Source organism: Chlamydotis macqueenii, chromosome 2, assembly GCF_036417535.1.
Source record: "Chlamydotis macqueenii isolate bChlMac1 chromosome 2, bChlMac1.mat, whole genome shotgun sequence".
NCBI lineage: Eukaryota > Metazoa > Chordata > Aves > Otidiformes > Otididae > Chlamydotis > Chlamydotis macqueenii.
The window spans coordinates 141864812-141884586 of NC_141557.1; the positions used below are offsets into that span (position 1 = coordinate 141864812).

Genomic DNA, 19775 nt, shown 5'->3' on the forward strand with positions numbered 1-19775 from the left:
CACTGACTTACTCTCCAAAATTGGAAAGACACCCACTCACTTATCAGTGCTGAGTACCTTCTGTCCTCATGGCTTTCAAACCAGAGTGTGTACTTGCCTCAAAACAGGAGAACGTGGAAACATTCCTTAGTATATGTAATCCTGTAAATAATTTTCTAAACTAACTGGAAGATATCCCAGTTTGCTAGCTCTTAGGCAATGTTCAACCCTGTCTTTTACTGCCGTATAGGTTGCAGTATTGACATTCTTTCTGTCCTGAACTCTTCAATTGTTTTGTGTATCACTTAATATAAGAATGATTTATTAGTACAATAATTTATTATTTATGAATGTTTTATTATGAAAGTGTAGCCACTTTCAGGTCTTGGTCATAGAATGAGTTACAGACCTCGGCTTTGCGCACACACACACACCCCCACCCCTGAGCCATTTTCATTGTACAGGTTCAGAAGTGAAGGCTTCTGTTGAGAGCCGAGCGTGCTCTGAGTCTTGCCAGCACAAGTGCTGGAAACCTACCGGAGGTGCTTTGCTCTGCCCCAGCAGAACGCAGAGCTCTGGTGCCCTGCCTTTGCCCCATGCTTGCACATTAACTCAGCAGCTGGAATGCTGGTACATTTGTTGGTGCGGACCCACGGTGCAGGCACGTTGTGAGGAATTTGGTAAAGCCTTTTACAACAGACTGTGATTTTCTACTTCCCCTGCTACTGTTAGGCATGTTTGCTGCTGTGGTAAATTTAGTGCCTGTGACTGTGAGCTATACTGATTTACACAAAGCCACAGTCTGGACTTGAGCTTCTGCCCATAGCCTTTGTGAAAAAGTTCAGCTGTACCATTAGTAATTGTATTTCTTCTAGGCCTGTAGTTTAATGTTGATCTTTATAGTTTAATTAGATTTTCAGACAGTATTAAATACATACAAAAGCTTGTGAGTGTTGTGGCTTAAATCGTATTAGGAGTATTTAGGCGAGTACTGATCCGATTTAGAGGATTGTAAAATAATTGGGAAGATGATAGAAACCAGGGGAGAGGGCAGTGTCTGTCAAAATGCTTTGATATATTTCCACTAGATGATACTGAACAGCAGTTTTTCTAAGCTATGCTTTTTCCAGATCACAATTAGAACTAGGGATGTTTGTGTTTCATAGAAGGAAAAGGATTTTTGACAGAAGAAAAACTGCAAACCACTTGTTGTCTTTTCTCCCTTTTGAAGTTATTGTTAAGCACATGTCTGAGTTTGGGGAATAATTGCTTTTTTTTTTTTCCCACTTTTCTAGGTTTACTATAATACAGATGATGAGAGAGAAGGGTAAGACATTTATTGTTTCACAAGGTTTGCAGTTAGCAGTTCAAACTCATAGAAAGCTGCCACAAAACAGATAAAACTGGTCCCCTCCCTCCTCTTTTCCTCATGTTCTCACATTGCTAACAGTAGGTGAATAATATATAGAACTAGTAGAGGGAACTTTCTTTTCCTTCAAGAGCCATAAGGTTCAATACAGGGACAGGACAATATATTTGATAATAAAGTGCCTTTTTTATTTATAAGGGTTCTCAAATAATTTAAAACCCAGGAATTTTTATATTAAGCACTGAACTTCACTGCATTCTTGAAAGCTGTTTAGCAGCACACATGTGTATGCAACAAGTACAGGAACTGCAGAGAAAATGCCCAAGCGTCAGAAGAGAAAAGCAGAAAGAGAACAGGAGACCCTGGGAAGGGGGAAGGTTGGAAATGGGAGCACATCCTATCTGGCTTTGGAGGGACTGAAAGAATTGCAGAAAGTCCCTAAAATAGTTAAAGATGTAATGAAATAAGGGCTTCAATATGTGTGGCTGAAATTCAGCCAATATTAACTGTAATATATGCAAGCCCTGTACTTCTATAAGTTGCTTGAATTCCAAATGAGCACCCTCAAATCTAAGAGTTTGGAGTAAGACAACCACACTCAAGTAAGCCTGCAAAAAAGTGGCCTGTGGTAGAGAGTGGCTGGGTACCTGCAGCTAAAATTGACTTGAAAACACGAGGACCTTTTTGTTTCTTTTATTAAGCTAATGTTCTTCATAAGGCTCATGGTGGAATTTGAGAAACAAAGGGGTTTATTGCACCAAGCACATTGGCTTCAGTTCTCTCCTCCAAGACTAAAAGGAGACACTGAGTCCTGCCAAAGCTAGGCTCAGCGACGGGGGTGGCCGTAGTGCCTTCAGCCCTCAGCTTTCCCAGCGAAGCGTGTCGCAGCTTCAGGCTGGATCTGGCCCAGCATGTTACTCTTTTTGAATTTGGTGGCTTGTATGGTATTGGATTTTAGAAATATTTCTGGTGCTTCCTGAGGCTGTCTCCTTGACCCCAGACAGGACATGAATCAATGTGTAAATGTGGGTTCAGCTCCTTACTTAGCTGTTTCTTCCTTCCCACCTCCCTTCCCTCAATATTTAAATAGTTAAGGGCCTTCAGGGTTTTCAAAATAGTATGGAACATTGGAGTGTATTTTCCTTTCACCTGTCTCAGCCAGTCAGTTTGGGCAATTTGAAAGGCCTGGAGAGTTCAGATAAGCATCAAAAACTAAACCCTTACAGTTTCTGGTCTGGTGCTACTTGAGTAGCTAGTGATGTTTTTGCCAGAGTATGAAGTGAGTCATGACTGCTGCTGTTGTCTCCTCTCCTGCTGGAAGCAGTTTTACTGTGACATGGTCCCTGTTGTGTGTTTTCTAGTAGCAGTGTCCTGGTCAAAAGGATGTTCCGGCCTGTGGAGGAGGAGTTTGGTCCATCCCCTTTGAAACAAATGAAAGAAGAAGGCCTGAAAAGAGGTAACAATCAGTTCTTAGCAGTTAAAAATAATGCTGTGGGATGGGACTCATGCCCTCAAGCTGGGAAGGGCAGGTGTTGCTCAGACTAAGTCAGTTGTTTGATGCTAGTGCAAATGTGGGGTTGATGGGAGAAGAGATCATTACACTTGCCAGTATACAATGAGGCATTTTAACAAATGCTAGTAATAACCAAAAAGCAAAAAAAAAAAAAAAAAAAAAAAAAGACCATGCTATCTCAAGAAGGGATCAGGACACAAGTGTATATAAAATATAAAAAAGCTAGAAAGTTTCTTGATCCTTGGCCAAGCTACATAGATCATAAATGTTCCAGTAGCAAATCTGTGGTTGTCTATTTTTAACTTTTCCTCATCTTTTTTTTTTGTTCTGGCTGGGATCACAAGCAAATATGCAAGAGGCACTGGGTCAAATACAGAGACCTTACGCAGGCAAGCTCCTGCTGACTGCAGACTTAGATTAGCCTGAATAAAATCTCAGAAATCTCCTACCCAATTAGAGTATAAGACATCTTCCAGTAGACCTAACTGAATTGTTTAAGAGTTAATTTCCCTTAACTGTTTTTACTGCCCTGAGGGAGTATTATTACAGTTAGTTTCATATACTATACCAGTCAAACCCCTGTTTTCAAGTCTGCTACAGTGAAGCTTGAGTAACACTGAAGCAATAGTTCAGGTAGAGCTGCTACACTTTGCACTGGAGGTAAGGATTTGGTGGTTTTGTCCACAAAATCTGCTTTGTGTATAGTCATTTCCAGTGCAGTGCTATAGGTAATAACTTCCTACACTGCCACAGTTAGACACCCTGGAGAATATTTACCATTCCTTCAGTCTCATGAGTTCTGCCATGTAAGTTTATTGGAGGCTCCAGGGGTTTGACCAACTTAAATAACTCAAACTCGCAGACGTGTTGAGGTTCACCCATCAGTTTGTGAGACAGCAAAGCAACAATGTACAGAAGGGAGCTCAGTTGTTCTTAGTTGCACCATGTGTAAGACTCCCTGAGCTTTAGAGAAACAACTTCCCTTGACCCTGCATTTGCAAAGTTGCTCTGTTGGTTAGGGTGGTGTGCTTGAACCAGGGGAAGCATACAAGATTGCAGGATGGAGACTGATATCTTCCTGGAGTAAATGTGAACATATTCTTCTTTTAATTAAATATGAAATTAATTATGTATGGTCAGCACTGACCACAGACTTGCGTCTAGTTGACTCAGGGCCTTGACCAAATTCACATTATCAGGGCTCCATCAAGCAGAAGGGGACAGCCACAAGGGCTACATAAAGAACTGTCATTCCTGCAATTTCACCTGGGTTTCCCAGCTGGAAGCCTGGAGATTTGCTTGCAAGGAGGTATTGGTTTACTTTCATTATTCCTGTCCTTTGCTGTGGCAAGTTGTTTTAATATTGTCCAGGACTTAAAACCATTTGAAGGGGAAAACTTGAAAGAAAAAACCATGTTTTTCAACTGATGGCAAAACTATGTTAAATAATTAAATCCAGGAGAGGCATGGAACTAGAGAAGCTGGAGGATGCTCTCTTTACATCCCCTTCCTGTTCAGTGTTTCTCGCAACTTGGACTATGCTGGCTGGAGGCCAAGCCTCTTCCAGCTCTTCCAGCATGGCCTTTGCTCTCGTGAACTTCCTGCCATTGGGAATCCTGCGTCTGGGATTGTGCCGAGGGAGCGCAGCTCAGCTGAATTGGCCCATTTGACAATACTGTCTTTGCCACAGGAGTCACTGGGTATTAAAATATTCTGCTGTGTTTCCCAGCCTTAACCATACTAGAAACTTTTTTTTTTTTTTTTTTAAATTTGGTATAGCAGAATCAATAACTCCTAGAGAGCAGGTATAGATGGGGCACTGGTGTCATGTTTGAGAGGGAGCAGGTCTGATATGTGAAAATATGTATTAAAAGCAGTGTGATCCCAAGGTGGCTTATTATCAGAGCAGTGCAGGTAAGTAGCACCCAGTGAGGGGTCCAAGCCCCGCTGAAGAACTGAGGTGGCAGTGTGTGGCCTCACTTCCACCTTATGGACCTAATTGTATTGCCGTCTGGTGGAAGCAAAAGTCGTAAGGGGCAGCCTTCAGGAGAACAGATCTGAAGGGGTTTGCAAACCATCGGTAAAACAAGGTTCATATTCTCACACAAGTAGCTGTGTCTTTGTGACTTACTCTTTCATCTTGACCTCTAAGGGAGGTACAGATGCCCAACACAGAAATGTAGTATGTTAATCCATACCAAGTATGCAGGGCAGCTAGTTACTTGGCTAGACTTGTGGCCCTTTCCTGTTTTGAGTTCTCAGTAAGAGTTTTTAAATCACTTTCCCTTTCAGATTTCATAGGGAGTTTCCCGTTAATTATAAATCCAGCAGCTGTGTTACAGATCAGAGAGATTTCCAGTCTTGTAGTTCTCAGCTTGAAGAAAGTAATGTTTTTGTCTGTCTTTTGTCACTCAGGAAAGTCATGTTAAACTACTGTGAAACATTTTGGATTCATAACAGTCAGGATTTTGTGAACCATCTCTGTGGAGGATAGCATTCAATCTATCGCCTCAGGAATTTGTGCTTGAACAATTAGTGAAAACTCCAAATGTGGGAAAGGAAAGACAGGTCACAGCTATCAACCCTACTTTCCTTAGCTAAAATATGCCACATCTCCATCCAGAGACCACTTTACAAAGACTGTAGTCATTGCTCATCAGATGTCAGTCAGAGCATTGGTCATGCTTGGGCTTAGACCTTCGTGGTGGCCCAAGCCTTACTGTCTCATCATGTCCTTAGTTTCATTTTTGCCACGTGTCTGTTGCTTGTCTTCTGCCTTGGCAGATTTGCCAATGGAGAGCCAAGCTGTTAACACTTTTGAAAGAGATATTTAACGTTGTTGTTCTGCATCCACACTTAAATCCTTAGTTCAGTGGCTTCCAAAAATCTCCCAGGTGCAACAACCTGCCTTGCCTTCAGCAAAGGCTGGTTGCCACTTCGCAATTTGGTGAATCAGGGCTGTTTCTTAAGTAACTAAAGAGAAATTTATCACCCCAATCTTTTGCAATTCTTTTTGACATGTAAAGAGCGTTAGGGACTACAGTAGTTTTCGATGCTGAGTTAAGAACTGAGACCAAGGTAGTGTAGAGGCCAGACAAATTTGACTTTATCTTTCAACTTTCAGTCAAAAAAGGCTCATTGCCTGGTACAAGATACCCCTCTCCCTCCAAGAAAAAAGAAAATTGCAGTCTGTACTGTTAAAGTGAGTCCATCTAGATGCCATGAACACAGTGACAGTAGGATCAGAGGGTGTAAGTATAAGTTGTGTCACATCAACACAGTCATGGCTTGGCATTCAGTGGCAATGCTGCTGAGCCCAATGGAGCCTTTGCAGCCCCCTTTCCCTCCACTCTGGCTGTGCCTTCTGCTGCGGGCCAGCCGGCCTTCTCTCCATGATTATGCCAAGCATGAAGGCTTGTGGGGCTGCATTGTACACTGAAGCAGGGACCTGATCTGTCTGAAGGACAACTCAGAAAAAAAAAAAAAGGTTGTTTTTTCACTCACATCTGCTGTTTGACAGAGTTTGTCATCCAGGAAAATTAATTAAGATGGGCCAGAGTAACAGAACATAAGGGCAGGGATGAGACAGGGGCTTCTTAAGGCATCACTGTCACCAGAAGTCATTTGTGGCTAAGTACTCTAGTGAATCAAAGCCAGGATTTTCACACCTGTCAGGGGAAAGAAAAAACCAACAACATCCCATATGTTTACTCATCCTGTCTCTCTATGTGTCTAACAGTGATTCAAGTTCCCCATTATCCTTGTAATGGATCCTTCATTCAGCATAGCGTTGCCTGACACACCAAGCACAGCAGAAAGATTTAAAATCCAGCTCTAACCTCAGACTGAGTGATTTTTTGCTTCTTGCAGATAAGTTTGTAACTATTAAGACTGGCAGAGGTCCAAGTGTTTGAAAAGCCAGGAGTTACAGGACAGCCCTCTAGTCACAGGAAAATAATTACTGAATTAATAAAAGCTCTGGTACAGGTAAAATTAGCACTTTGAGCGAGTGCTTGCTCATGCAAGTAAACTACTGATGTGGATGGTTTTTTTCCCTCTTAAATTCTGACAGTTATTTAGATTGTGACCCAAAGTTATCTCAGCTTTTAAATCCTTTAAAAGGACACTTGCAGGCAGGTCCCAAAGAATTACCAAAATGTAGGTGAAAAGGATGTGGCTCTGTGTGCTCGTGGTAGCAGTTTTGTGGCTCATACTTCTGAATTAAAGATGTAAAATCCCACCATTGTCCTGCACGTCTGGTTTGTAGACCAAGAAAGGAGACTGATCTGCCTGTATTTTAAATCTTTTTTCCAATATTTCAAAAGCTGGGCAAAGAAGCTACAATTCTCTGCAAATGGGCCTGAGTCCACCTTACTACAGTCTTGACTTGAGAATTAGCTTCCAAACAATTGCTTCTGTAGGCAAATGACCATAATTTCTGTTAGTTCATCTGCAAATCATTTATTGAGTTACCTGGTGAAGATGTCTTTTGGATCAGTTTCAAAAGTTATCTTTTTCTGTCTACCAAAAAAGAAAAAGATGATTACCGATGTAGTTTCTCACAAAGACGTAAAATACCTAACTGTATGTGCATTTGTACCTAACGTGCAGTACTGCTATGTGAAAAGGCAGTTTATTTAGGGAAAAAAATAAATTGTGGAACATCTTATTTAACCTGCTACTTTATCAGTGTCATGTGAGATTACACCTAAAACACTTCTCTGGTGTTTATGTTTATTCACTTTGTAGCTGTCTGCTTTGCTTTAGCCATGTAACAGTACGTTTCCTCCTTTTACCTGTACAAGTCAGAGAGGGGAGAACAAGAGCTAGGGAGGGCAGGGCACTGCCTGTCAGCCACTAGGACCCAGCAGGACGTTTGAGGGAAGAAGAGGAGATTTTCAGAAGTGCAAACAGCATTTGGGTATCTGAGCAGGGGTGGGCACACAGGTAAATGCCTGCCTGTCAGCTGTGGTGTTTAATGTCTCCTCTGTGAACTGTCAAATGACTTTGGGCTCACTCTTTCTAGTGCAGTCATCCACGTGGTAGTATCAGAGAGAACTGTTACTTTTCCTTTTTGTCGATTTTACTCTCAAAGGCTCAGCTAAAGGCAAACCAGACTTGCCTTTTGTGAATGTCATTTCCCAGCCTTTTGGATGAAGCCTGAAGAGGTGCAAGCTGAGACATGAGTTTAGGAAGACCTAGCTTGTATGTTTTGTCCTGTGACCCAGGGACAGGGCCTCCTGTGCTTTTTAGCTTCTCTTATTTCAGTAAATGGAGGTTTAAATTCTTGAAGATACAGATTCCTGGCATTGAATTAAATTTGCTGAATTTTCTTTGTGTGTTTTCAAAGCAACTGTGATGTGTCTTCCATGTTTAGATCACTGAATATATGAGATTACTTTTTTTTTTTTTTTTAAAGTGCAAACCATCTTCAGCACTTTTATCCATCATGGATTAATATTTGTTTTGCTACTCATTGTGGCATGTTTCATCTGTTCTATTGACTGAACCTGCTCCAAGTTTGACTTTTTTTTTCTGTTTCAGTGCTTTTGTATGTGAGGAAGGAGACAGATGAGGTGTTTGATGCTTTGATGCTGAAATCACCCACAGTAAAGGGGCTGATGGAAGCGGTAAGTACCCAGTGCTCTCACATTGTTTGTCTGTCTTGGCAAGAAAATCTTGAGGCTTTCAATGTATTATTGAGATAAAGCATAATATGAAGATGAAGTTATTCTCATATACACTTGAAGCATTTCATAAAGTCTCTGAAGCGCTGGCACAGCTCTGAAATGCTGGCCTGTTCCGAATTCAGTGCTGTCAGCAGGTTGTTGGGATTAAGTAGGCTCACAGACCTGATTTATTGGAGACCTGAGCCTTGAGGAATGGCAGTGATTAACCAGTGTCAGGGAAGCAGGGAGGTTCAGGCTCAATTTTCTGAAATGCTTTTTCTGAACTGATGATTCAGAGCCTGTTTAGTCTTTACCTGTAATGCCCGTTGGTGTGTTCACAGCCGTCTTTTAAAGAGGCTCAAGGATGCACTGTTTCCGTGTGAATTTCACATGGCTTTTGCTCAATTGCTGTTCCAGCATATGAGGCAGTTGCTGACCCAATGCAGACTAGTTGTTCATACCTCCTCTCTCAAATTCCTTCTCTAGCCCTCACTCCCAGAGTGACCTACATACCAGCCTGCATCTTTGCTGCTTCTTTGACTTGACTTTTTGTTTGTTACCTGTTATCCATGATCATTAGTGGCTATTTCCACTTTTAATCCTGTTTATATGAGCTGTGTCTAGTAGATGTATGAAATTTGATGAGGGAAGAGTGAAGAAGCAACCACATGTCTCACCCTTTCTGTGGGGGGACTAATGTGAGATTGACCTTTGGGATGCTGAGTTGATTTCCAGCCTTGGCTACATGTAGGAGAGAAGATGGGAATGGATGAAAGTGTCTCTAGAGAGCTCAGCTTAGTGCTAGAAGTGTATATATTCATGCTCTCTTAAAACTGTCACAGTGTCTTGTTGCACATACCAAACAGTTCAAATGCAGTAAAGATGGAGTTATTTTGTCAATATTGGGCCAGTAGCAGAAGGCAAAAAAAATGTGTGGGCTAGTGAAATTGTCTGAAGCACCTATTCAGATCAGCCTATCTCTGAGGAGAGTCAGCTGCATTATAACAATGTCCTAACTGTGCTTTTGCCAATACTGTTTGTTAGCTGTGACTGCAGCTCAGTTCTTAGGCAGAACATACACGTATAATAAAAACCAGATTTCACTTCAAGAGGCTGCAGTCTGATTCATCATAAGCCGTAACAAGATTTCATTGTCTTTGTATGGAAGTTAATTGTATGTTATAATCCTTCAAGCTAACAAGAATATTTTGTCTCCAGTAGTCTGTGCCTCTCCATGCCTGTTCTGCAGGCACTGTGTAATATAAAAACAAAGCTGATGAGGAAGCAGGAAGGTTTCTGCATACCTCTGTCAGCACAACTGCTGACTCAGTGTCATGCTTTTGGCACCAGAGAAATCGGATCTATTATAAAATGTCCCAGGTCACTGGAAGGACCACATTCAGAAGATTTTCATTCTCTTTGGTATGATACAATGGATAAATCAATGCCAAAAAGCTGTCAAATTTCATACTCTTAAATACCCTCTGCTGTCTTTTCAGCAAATAATGTAATTTTGTAATTTTGCACATCCTAAATGCTTAATTCTAAACCCAGTACTAATAACTTAGAAACGGAGGCTCTGAATATTATAGACCCCCAGATCTGAAAGACAGCACCAATGATCCTGAATTGTACCCTTCTTCCCTGTTTGTGGGTTTTACTTTTTTGTTGTTGTTGATCACTGTTCCTGGTCTGTAGCTTTCTTCTAATTTTCCATGATTAATTGTATTGTTTTCTCAGATACTATGTTTATCTTATTCTTTCATATACTCCCATTCCAAGTGAACAATCAGATTCCTTCTGAGATTTCTTTCTTCTGGCAAATATCTAGAGGTCTTAGGTTTCAGAGATACAGTAGATCTCAAAAAGTGATGCAAATGTTGGGTTTTTAAGATGTTTGCGTCCTACACTGGTCAGATTTGATCAACGGAAAATAGCAAAACTATTGCCCATGACAAAACATCACACACGTGGTGACTGACCAGCTCTAAATCCTGCTCTCAGATTGATCCAAAGTCAGGTTAACTCTGTGGATCTCAGCAAGTACCCCAGTCTTACATTGTGCAGAATCACATAGTTCAATTTACAGATGGCGATCTAAATTGGGAAATTCAGGCATCTCCCAAAGTCTTTCTAAAATTAAAAGCTAACAGCTGAGTTCAGTAGAGCTTGCTTAGACCACGATTTTTTAGCTACTTGTGTATGTATGTGTCCTTCCAACCAATGCAGGGCAACAGACTGGACCATTCAACAGAAATAAATTGGTGAAGATGTTTTCCTTTATGGCTCGACCAGTCCAGATGTTGCCCTTTCTGTCTTTCTGACTCCAGCACAGAAAGCATTTCTGCTGGCTTGTGCAATCAGATATATGCTACAGACAAACTCGCCGTGCCACGGGACTGTAGCCCAAAGGGACACTCAGCCTGTTATTTCAGTGCCACTTTGAAGGCTGTCCCACTGCTTCAGGTATCCTAAGGGAGGAGAGGATTCTCTGCTCAGAAGATTGAAAAATAGACAATGGAGATTATAAAGGAAAATATTCCTCTGAATAAAGATATCTTTATAAATTTATTGTAGTGTGCTTGGAGTCAGGTGAGAAATCCTGTTGTTTTATATGGAAGTTGGCAGTAGTGGTGTTCCCCCTGAGCTGGCAACAAACGTGTTTCAGAAGAGGGTGTTAAGTGAGATGCCCTAGCAGATGCTAGCTCTCTGCTTTCTCAGATTCTGCAACAGGACTTAGCACATTTGCGCTGGAGACTTGTTTTCTGAGCCTGTGAGTGGGAGGCTGTCCCATACCCCCACTTCAAGCCTTGCTTCCACAGCTCACTGTTTGGTATAATCAGTTGAATCCTTAGGGGTTCCTGAGAAATGTGCTTATTCAGTCAGCTGGAAGTCTTTCGCAAAGCTCACTAATCCCTGTGTGTTATATAATTCCTACACCTGTCATAGGCAGTGTGAGACGCAAGGCTTTCTCAGCCTTACCTCTCATAGCTTATGTAGGAAGTGGTGTCCCAGAGCCCCAGTCCACTTTGAGCAACATTTGGAATGCATAAGTGTTAGGTATCCAAAATATCTTAGGAAAATTTTATGCTGGAATGTGCAGAATGCTGTATATTAGCTGATATTAAACCTCCCTGGTACAGGAATGTTTGTCACTGCTTGTTTATTTGTGTGTTGTCAGTGAAAAGTGTCCCTCAAGTACTGATCTTTACAATATCACTAGACTTCAGAGTTAACAACTCAGATAGGAAGATAAATAATTTTCTAATTTTCACACAATTGTGACGTTTTCTGCAGTTTTGGGTTGCAGTTTTCCCCTGGTGCCTGTTACGAAGGATTTTTTTCAACAATCCGATGAAATTGAGCCATTTTTATTATTACTTTACATGAAAGCTTAAATTTAGGTGTACGACAAAACCACAGATACAATAATTCAGCACCAGATTTCTTATTTGACACCTTTCTAGCCACACTGCGGTAAGCAAAGCTAGAAGGTATGAAAGAATAAAAGGAGAATGTGAAAGTTTCTCTGAGAACTTCTTTAAGACAGTCAAGATTTGGCCTTACATTGTGGCACCTGGGTACCCCAGAGGAGTCACCATCCTCAGGTCAGGCAGCTGCCCTCCGTGGGCAGCGCAGGATGAGGCATCAAAGGAGGGGAGACTTGGAAAGATGGTGGTAGCCAGGGGTAGAGTGTGAGTGAGGGGCAAGGTGTGGGTACCTACACAAATACTTCTGTCCAGGTCTAGGTGATTCCTTCTACTGGGGATCCTGCCTATGGATCCTCCCTTGGATTTTTGTGTGTAGGCTGGGTAGGTGTTCACGAAGGCTAGGTGGGGCAGCCTGTCTCATCTGTGACGGAGAGTAGCTGGGGAGCAGCTGGAATAGGTTAGGACGTGCCACACAGGGATACAGCAAACCCTGGGTTCAAATCACCCTTGTTCTGCCTTGTTCAGAGCAAAGACTTGAACTTGCTCCAGATAAGCTGAGTATGTATGGAAGCATTTCCACCCTGTGCATGTGGTTGCATAGTTTTTCCATAGGCTACATAGAGCCTTTTGCTTAGGCTATATAGAGCTCAGAGTGAAAAAAATCGGTTTTATAGTCCAATAGTGAGGATGCTTTTGTGACTTATATATAAGACAAGTGGGGTGAAACCTCTCTTCTTCTAAATGTACAAACTGGACGGTTCCCCACAGCAGGGAGAGTGTGGCCATAGAGTGTATGAGCTTGTGCTACCTTGATGCTGAATTAGGCATCTCCCAAGGCAGGTGAGAACATGGAACCAGGACTAGCATCAGTACCTCCAGCACCATTAGGGCAGTGAAACATGATGGTGCGAGCAAAACTGAAGTAGCAAATACAACCCACAATTTAATTTATATTTTGTTCTCTGCTAGGTGCAAAATGTAAGGAGCGGATGGGTCTAGTGTACCTTATCAGTTACTCCTTATTTACGTCCTCTGCTTTCTATTAGCCACAAATGTACACTGTGGTAAGAGAAAACTGTTTGCAGTGTAAAAGAAGCTTTATTGGTTCTTCAAAATCTTGGAGTTACATTATACTTTGTAAGTACAAAATTGTATCTTGGGTGAAATGACAATTATACAAGTGTAGGTGATGTAGACAAGTATAGGCTAATTAATTCTCTCTCTTACTGGCTCTCTGGATGGGAGCCATGCTTGAGGTTCGGCCTGTGGCTGATTGAATCTCTCCTTGGTGCTTAGTTTATCCATTGCTTGCTTTCCATTTTCTGTTTAATAATAATTGCCTTAATTTACTTCTCCAAAATACCACTTTTTCTCAATGGAAGTCTTGAACACAAACACAAAGAAAGGATTTTACTGTGACTGATGTTTGGCAGTCTTTAAATGGATTTTTAATTGCGCATTTCAGTTCTCTAATGCAGAAGATAAATAGTCAGCTATTTAGCTGCAACTTTATTTCACCTGGGAAGAGCAGGAAACTTACTTTGCCTGGCTGTAAAGTACCACAGAACATGAATCACTGACAAATAGTCGTTCTTCCGTAATTATTTTGCCTTTTGGGACAATCCTCTTCTAAAGTATGAACTGTGAGATCTATTCCCTCGAAGAAGAGTCATAATTTGGAAAGGAAACCTGGCTCAGACTATGGGCTCAGGGACACCATCTCCACGAGCACACCACAGGCGTTATTCATATACTCCTGCAAGCAATGCCAAAGCATCCCACTGAAGTGCTTGATAGTGATGAAAATTTGTCAGCTAAGTAGTTCTTCCTTCAAAAGTTTTCCTATATTTTCTGCTTTGTCATTTGAATAGCTGTCAAGAGGTGTATTTTAGAAGTCCTTTACCTTGTTAACAGACTTCTGTGCGGCATCTCATCTTGTTATCTGTACACTCAGATGATGTTTTGTGAGCCAAATAGTGTTCTCATTTTGCCACCCTAATAACTAGACTGAGTCACCTCCCCAACACTACAGAAGCTTCCCGATCCTGTGTGTAGCGTTTTTGTAACCCTCCCGCAATAAACGGTACCTTGAAGATGTTTTTCAGACAGAAGTACCACCATGGAGGGTCTTGTTAGCTTAACAAACCTTGAAATGCCATTGAGAAATAGAAATGTGCACAGCTTTTTCATTGATCCATGAATCCCTCAGCTCATATTGTGTTGCTACTCATCTGCCTCCTGCCTGGCGGAAGGAGCCTTTGCTTCCACGAGCGTGGAAAGTTGGAATAACAGAAGGCAGAAAGGCAGCTGATCAGATAAAAAGTCCCTGGTAAAAACTGAAGCTAAGAAGAGTGTTGACTCCTTGAGCGGAGCTGTAGGAGATGCTGAGGCTGTTTTGATGACTCACACTCTATGAAAACTGAAGTCTCCGAGTTTCTGGATGGAAACAATTGTAGTTTTTTGATCAGGATGTTTAGGATTATTCTTCCCTGAATTATCTTTAAATGAAGTTATGGTGTGATCTAAGTGAAGATGTCCCTGCTCCTTGCAGGGAGGTTGGACTAGATGGTCTTTAAAGGTCGCTTCCAACCCAAACCATTCTATGATTGCGAGTGACTTTTCTGTATATCTGTCCTGTTGAAATTGGCAGAAATAGTGTTTTAATGCCTTATGTAAAGTGAGAAGCAATAATTTCATATTTCTCATTAGTCTGTGATGATATTTATTTTGTTTTTTATGCTTTCAGATCTCTGAGAAATATGGATTGCCAGTTGAAAAGATTGCAAAACTTTATAAGAAGAGCAAAAAGGGGTAAGTAAACGAACTAACTGGGAACTATTACAGGATCCTTTATAAGTACTCAGAGATCCCAACTATGCTTGGGGCATCATAATGCTGCCAGTATAAACACTTTCAGGAGACATGCCCATAACCCTGAAAAAAGTGTCTATGGAGACAGCGAGGAGTGGCAAAGGAGGAAACATGAATTTCCAGTCTGTGTGACCAGTATTCATAGCTTTACTGTGAAGAACAGAATTTGTATTTAGAAAATATATTTTAAACTATATTTTAATAAGGTCTGTTTTGTAGACTCTACACTTAATGTTGTGGAGCACTAGCCTGGGAGAGGCACAGCCTTTGCTGTGAATGCGATGTGGAGTTTCCCAGCAGTGTTAGGAAGAAGTAGGCCACTGCCCAAATCTGAGAGGCAGGCAGGCAGTGTTTGCCGCAAGGGTTTTGGCTGAGTAAATTTAGATATGAGCATCAGAGCTGTGGTTTTAGAATAGCTAGGCTACTACTCCTTGCCATAAATCTGAATCTCTCCACTTTAACTTTTTTTACTTCTAAATAACCACAATATTGTAGTGATATAATTTTAAATCAATCATTGGTTTTCAGCCATAATTCTAGCTTAGGGCATTGTTTTGTCTGAGGATTTCTTTAGCTTCTGACAAGACAGGTGAAACTTCTCATGTTTTGCTTCTTTCTGACGCTGTTTCCAGGGGTTGTATTTGTTGGAAGAAACAGTTTACCCTAAAGACAGAAAAACACTCACATACAGTTCTAATAGTTATTGTCAATATTCTCACATCCAAGCTGAGTTCTAGGCCTGTGAGCTGTGTGCAAAGCACAAATTACACTGCTTCGCTGTGTTAGCAGCAGCTCACGTGGTGTGGCTGAGGAGTAGCATGGAGGCATACCTGGGGGAGCCAACATAAGGCATGGGAAACACCAGCTAGCTGGGTCTGCCAGAGATCTGGAGTGCAGCTCACCTTGTGGGCAGTCTTTGAAGTGGGTTAATGTCCCAGCACCAGCATGTCTCTTAGCTTAATTACTTTGGCAAGTAGCAGCCTCTGATCCAGGGTCTATGGGGCAGATCTTGATGATGAGTATCACTATTGTCCCTCTACTGCCATGTGCTGGAGTCTGTTTTTGCATTGTAGTGAAGTGAGCACATGCAGTGGAGTGTATGGCTTTCCATTTTGGTGTCCTGGTACATAAAAATACTGATTTTTGCCTTTGTCACCAGTATCTTGGTAAATATGGATGACAATATTATTGAGCACTACTCCAATGAGGACACATTCATCCTGCACATGGAGAGCATGGTTGAAGGCTTCAAGATCACGCTGACGGAGATCTAGCTTTAGGCACAGCCCTTTTGTAAGGAACCACAGCATTTCATTTTTCTTGGAAAGCAGAAGATTCCCCGGGAACTTGACAGACATTGATCAGAGAAACCGTTGCAAGACTGCTTTGAAAATACTGTCCATTCTGCACACGTGCACCCGCTGCAGATAGACTTGGGTTTGTCAAGCACAAGGCCACTCAAGTTAACCTGGTCCCTTATTTATTGTTCCCCATTCTCTAGTGTACAAGCAGTTACCAGTCCCCAGATCTGTAACCAGATGACCCACTGCAAATGTGAAATCGGCATTTTAATCCATACTTTAGTGTGGATGAGCTCATTCTAAAACATGTTAAGGAACCATGCTAGTGTAGTTTCAGAAATCTGGTGTAAATCACTTTACCAGTAGTTCTCTCTGTCATTGCTAAAACACTGGTGTAGTGCTAAAGGTGGGGAAAGTGGCTGACAGAGTTCACTTGCTCAAACTGATTTGTATCTCTCTCTAGTGTATAGTCTTGCCAAATACCTCTGGTAGTTCTCAGCACGTAGCAATGAGGACTTGTAAGTAAGGCATTCAGCTACAAATGTCGCTTGTAAGTAAATGGTAAAAAAACCATTTTAACTTTGTATATAATGTTTATAATATGCAATAATATATTTTAACTACTGTATGTGGGCATGTTTATTGCCACTATGTTTTTGTATGTATTGGGTTTAGGGTTTAACAGAATCTTTCTCTGAGGATTAGATTGCTGCAGTCTGTTAAGGAGTGTGTACTGAGAACCTGATAGCTGCCTCTGCACTCGTATGCTCCACCCTTGCCCACCCAGTTTTATATGGAAACATTGGAGCAAACCATACTACAAGAGTCTGGAGTGCTCTGGCACAATGGGACCCACCTTAGGTGCCCAACTCCCAGCTGTAGATACCTGAGTGTGCCAGCCAACTGTCACCAAATCCAAGAGGCACCATGTATCTGCTGCCTGGTGTGCCTAGAGGTACGGAAGGGACTTCTGCCTGTTCCGTTGGTGAAGTGGAGGCTCTCAAAGTAGGCTTTTCTAAAGCCTGTGGAGCGAAGGTGCTTCCTGCAGCCGCCTGCTCATTAAACCATTCCTCTAGACTGTAAACAACAGGACTTCAAACTTTTCTTTTTAAGGGTACTTGCTCTTGTATCTCCATTGAGTGATTCTGTTTTGATTGCTGGGACAGTTGGGTGAGGTATAAACCTGGGCTTGATGTAAATATTTTATCGAAACTGGAACAATTTTACCAGTTGAGACTGAGTATCCCACAGCTGAGGTGTGGAGATAAGGTTTCTCTCACAAGGGCTGGATCTGAACCCAAGTTGAACCACAAGGTTATCCTATCAAATTCCACCCCATCTCATGAATTCTGTGAAGTGAAAAAGTTGCAGGCTAAAATTGTACCAAGAAAAAGGTTCAAGGCCTGAATGTCCCTAGCAATCCAAACCCAGCACCTCTCTCTCTCCTTCCAGCTCCTCTGGCTATCAGAGTGGGCTCCTCACTCAGCATACAATCCTGTGTTTCAGCTGCAAGCATTTTATTCTCTATGCACTGTAAGTGGATCCCATGTGACAGACAGAAGTGTGGGTCTTTTCCTATATGCAGCCTTCAGAGTTTCTTTATTTTTTTCCTTCTGAAGTCTTTTTTTTTAATTCAGTCACAGAATCTTTTTCTGTTAGGTGGTTCATGGCGTAGAGAAGCACTACCTAGTTTAACAGAGCTCATTCTGTAGTGTTTGAGCTGTGTGGAGCTATTGACATTCAAGCAAAGTAGCTGAGATAGCTGACCAGTCTGATTTGGTCACGTTTTTGCATGAGTTGTCCTGCAAGCTCTTGTACACTTCTTAACTTCATTAGCAATAGCATCCCATTAAAATCTGTACTTCAAATAGAAATGTTAGGTACCTGTCAAAGTTTCTGTGGGACCAGAACCTATAAAAGGTTCAGGCTGTTAGCGTCAGGACTAACATAGCAGAATCCACATATGTCTGCAAAGCGTCTGTTCTGTTCTATGTCCCTCCCTCCCTCTTCCTTTGTCATGTGTTCTTTCTCCCTCTGATGCACAGTTTTGTAGTAATTCTATTATCTTTTTATTAATATGTACTCCAGCAAAGATGCTCTTGCTACCCTGCTCAAGAGCAGACATCCTGGGAATACACGGGATTTATGGTGGTTCAGTTTGATTGTACGTGGCTCAGGATCAGACAAAAAGTCTATGCTGACTTAGCCCGGATACTTTTCTCCTAAAGAAAAGGACAGTTTTGGCAGGTGGCATTAGGAACTGGGACCAGCACAGAGGACTGATGAGCAGTGGTGTTAGTTAACGTATTTCGTTTGATGGTGTTTGGGTTCATAAGGATGTTAGCTGGGATCTTGCAGTTGGTCATGCTGTCTGGGTAGAAGTACAGGTGAAGCATAGGAGTAAATGTGTACAGGAGTTGAGCCCTGGTCATGCCTCAGGCCCTGCTTGATTTAAAGGTCTTGAGGAGTACAAAGTGCTCACATGTATATTGTTTAAAATATACATGTTGCTTTTGATGAAAAAATATTGATTAACACTTGATCTTCCAGATATTATGAGTTAAATGGAGGTAAGATTTGGCTACTGTTCAGCAGGGGACAGGAATATCTGCCTTGCCTCCTTTTGTCTCCATGGCACTGCTGTGGTTGTTTATTTAAAGGAACAAAACTCTGATTTCCTTTCCTTCTTCAGGACAGCAGTCTTGAATCTTAACTAGTGCAGCCTGAAGGGTGGCTTGCTGCTCAACTCATTTTCCCTGTGAAGAATTAGAGCAATGCAGTGTCTGCAGATGTTGTGTTTCGAAAGACTCTGATAGAGATGTCCAAAAAGAGAATAGTCTTCTAAGCTCTCATTTTGGTTCCTGCTGCAGATTTGGCACTATGTCCGTCCATTTGACGTTTTATTATGAAACCCCCAAATACCAAATTTTAGTTTCTTTCTACGCAGTCTGGTGCTGATAGCCCCAAAATACAGTGCATCCTTGCAGTGAAGTTTTGTTGATGTATGGTGATATCTCCATCAAGACATTCTGGAGGATTTTTACCACTGAAAGTAAACTACAAAGGAAAGAACTTATTTTTCCTGTCTGTCCTCTCTCATGAAGTTTTTGGTCAATGGAATTCAGAGATCAAGTGTCTTTCTTGTATATTTTCCTCTTTCAGTCTATGGATTGTTTAAATGTAAATTAATTCAAACAATTAGTAAAAACTAAACTCTCCAGCTGTCAGAGTTGCTGTATTGATATGGAACTGGAAAGGAATGTCTTATGACTTTTAAAATGTAAAGCTTATGAAATGTTTATATGCTCTTCCATTCCCTATGAATTGAGACAAGATACAAACAAGCATGTTTGTGCCAAAGTTTGTGACAAGCCCTCTTTCTGGCAAACAAGGAAACTTCATGTATAAATAGTGTGCTTTTATATTAAGAAAATAGGTGATGTAACTTAATAGTGTTGCAACTGGGAGAGGGGTTTGATAAACTGTAAATACAGTTATTTTATTTTTTGTACATTTTTAAGAAGGAAAAAAATAAATATTCCTATGTATGAGATAATATTTCTGTTGCTGTGGTGTGTGTATTACTACATACTGGGGATTGAGGTCTTGCTTCTGAGCCTAGAAAACTTTTCAAAAACAATA

The 19775-nt window shown here is 41.4% G+C and overlaps 1 protein-coding gene across 1 annotated transcript in view; it reads left to right on the top strand.

Moving 5' to 3' along the window:
* Positions 1–19646, top strand: part of GRHL2 (grainyhead like transcription factor 2) — a 69213-nt gene extending 49567 nt beyond the window's left edge. Inside the window, exons 12-16 of the mRNA XM_086742519.1 lie at positions 1275–1306; positions 2710–2804; positions 8406–8491; positions 14708–14772; positions 15992–19646. Of these exons, the coding sequence (XP_086598645.1) occupies positions 1275–1306; positions 2710–2804; positions 8406–8491; positions 14708–14772; positions 15992–16106 (393 nt within the window). The 3' untranslated portion in view covers positions 16107–19646. The remainder of the gene's footprint in view (positions 1–1274; positions 1307–2709; positions 2805–8405; positions 8492–14707; positions 14773–15991) is intronic.
* The last annotated feature ends 129 nt before the right edge of the window (positions 19647–19775 follow it).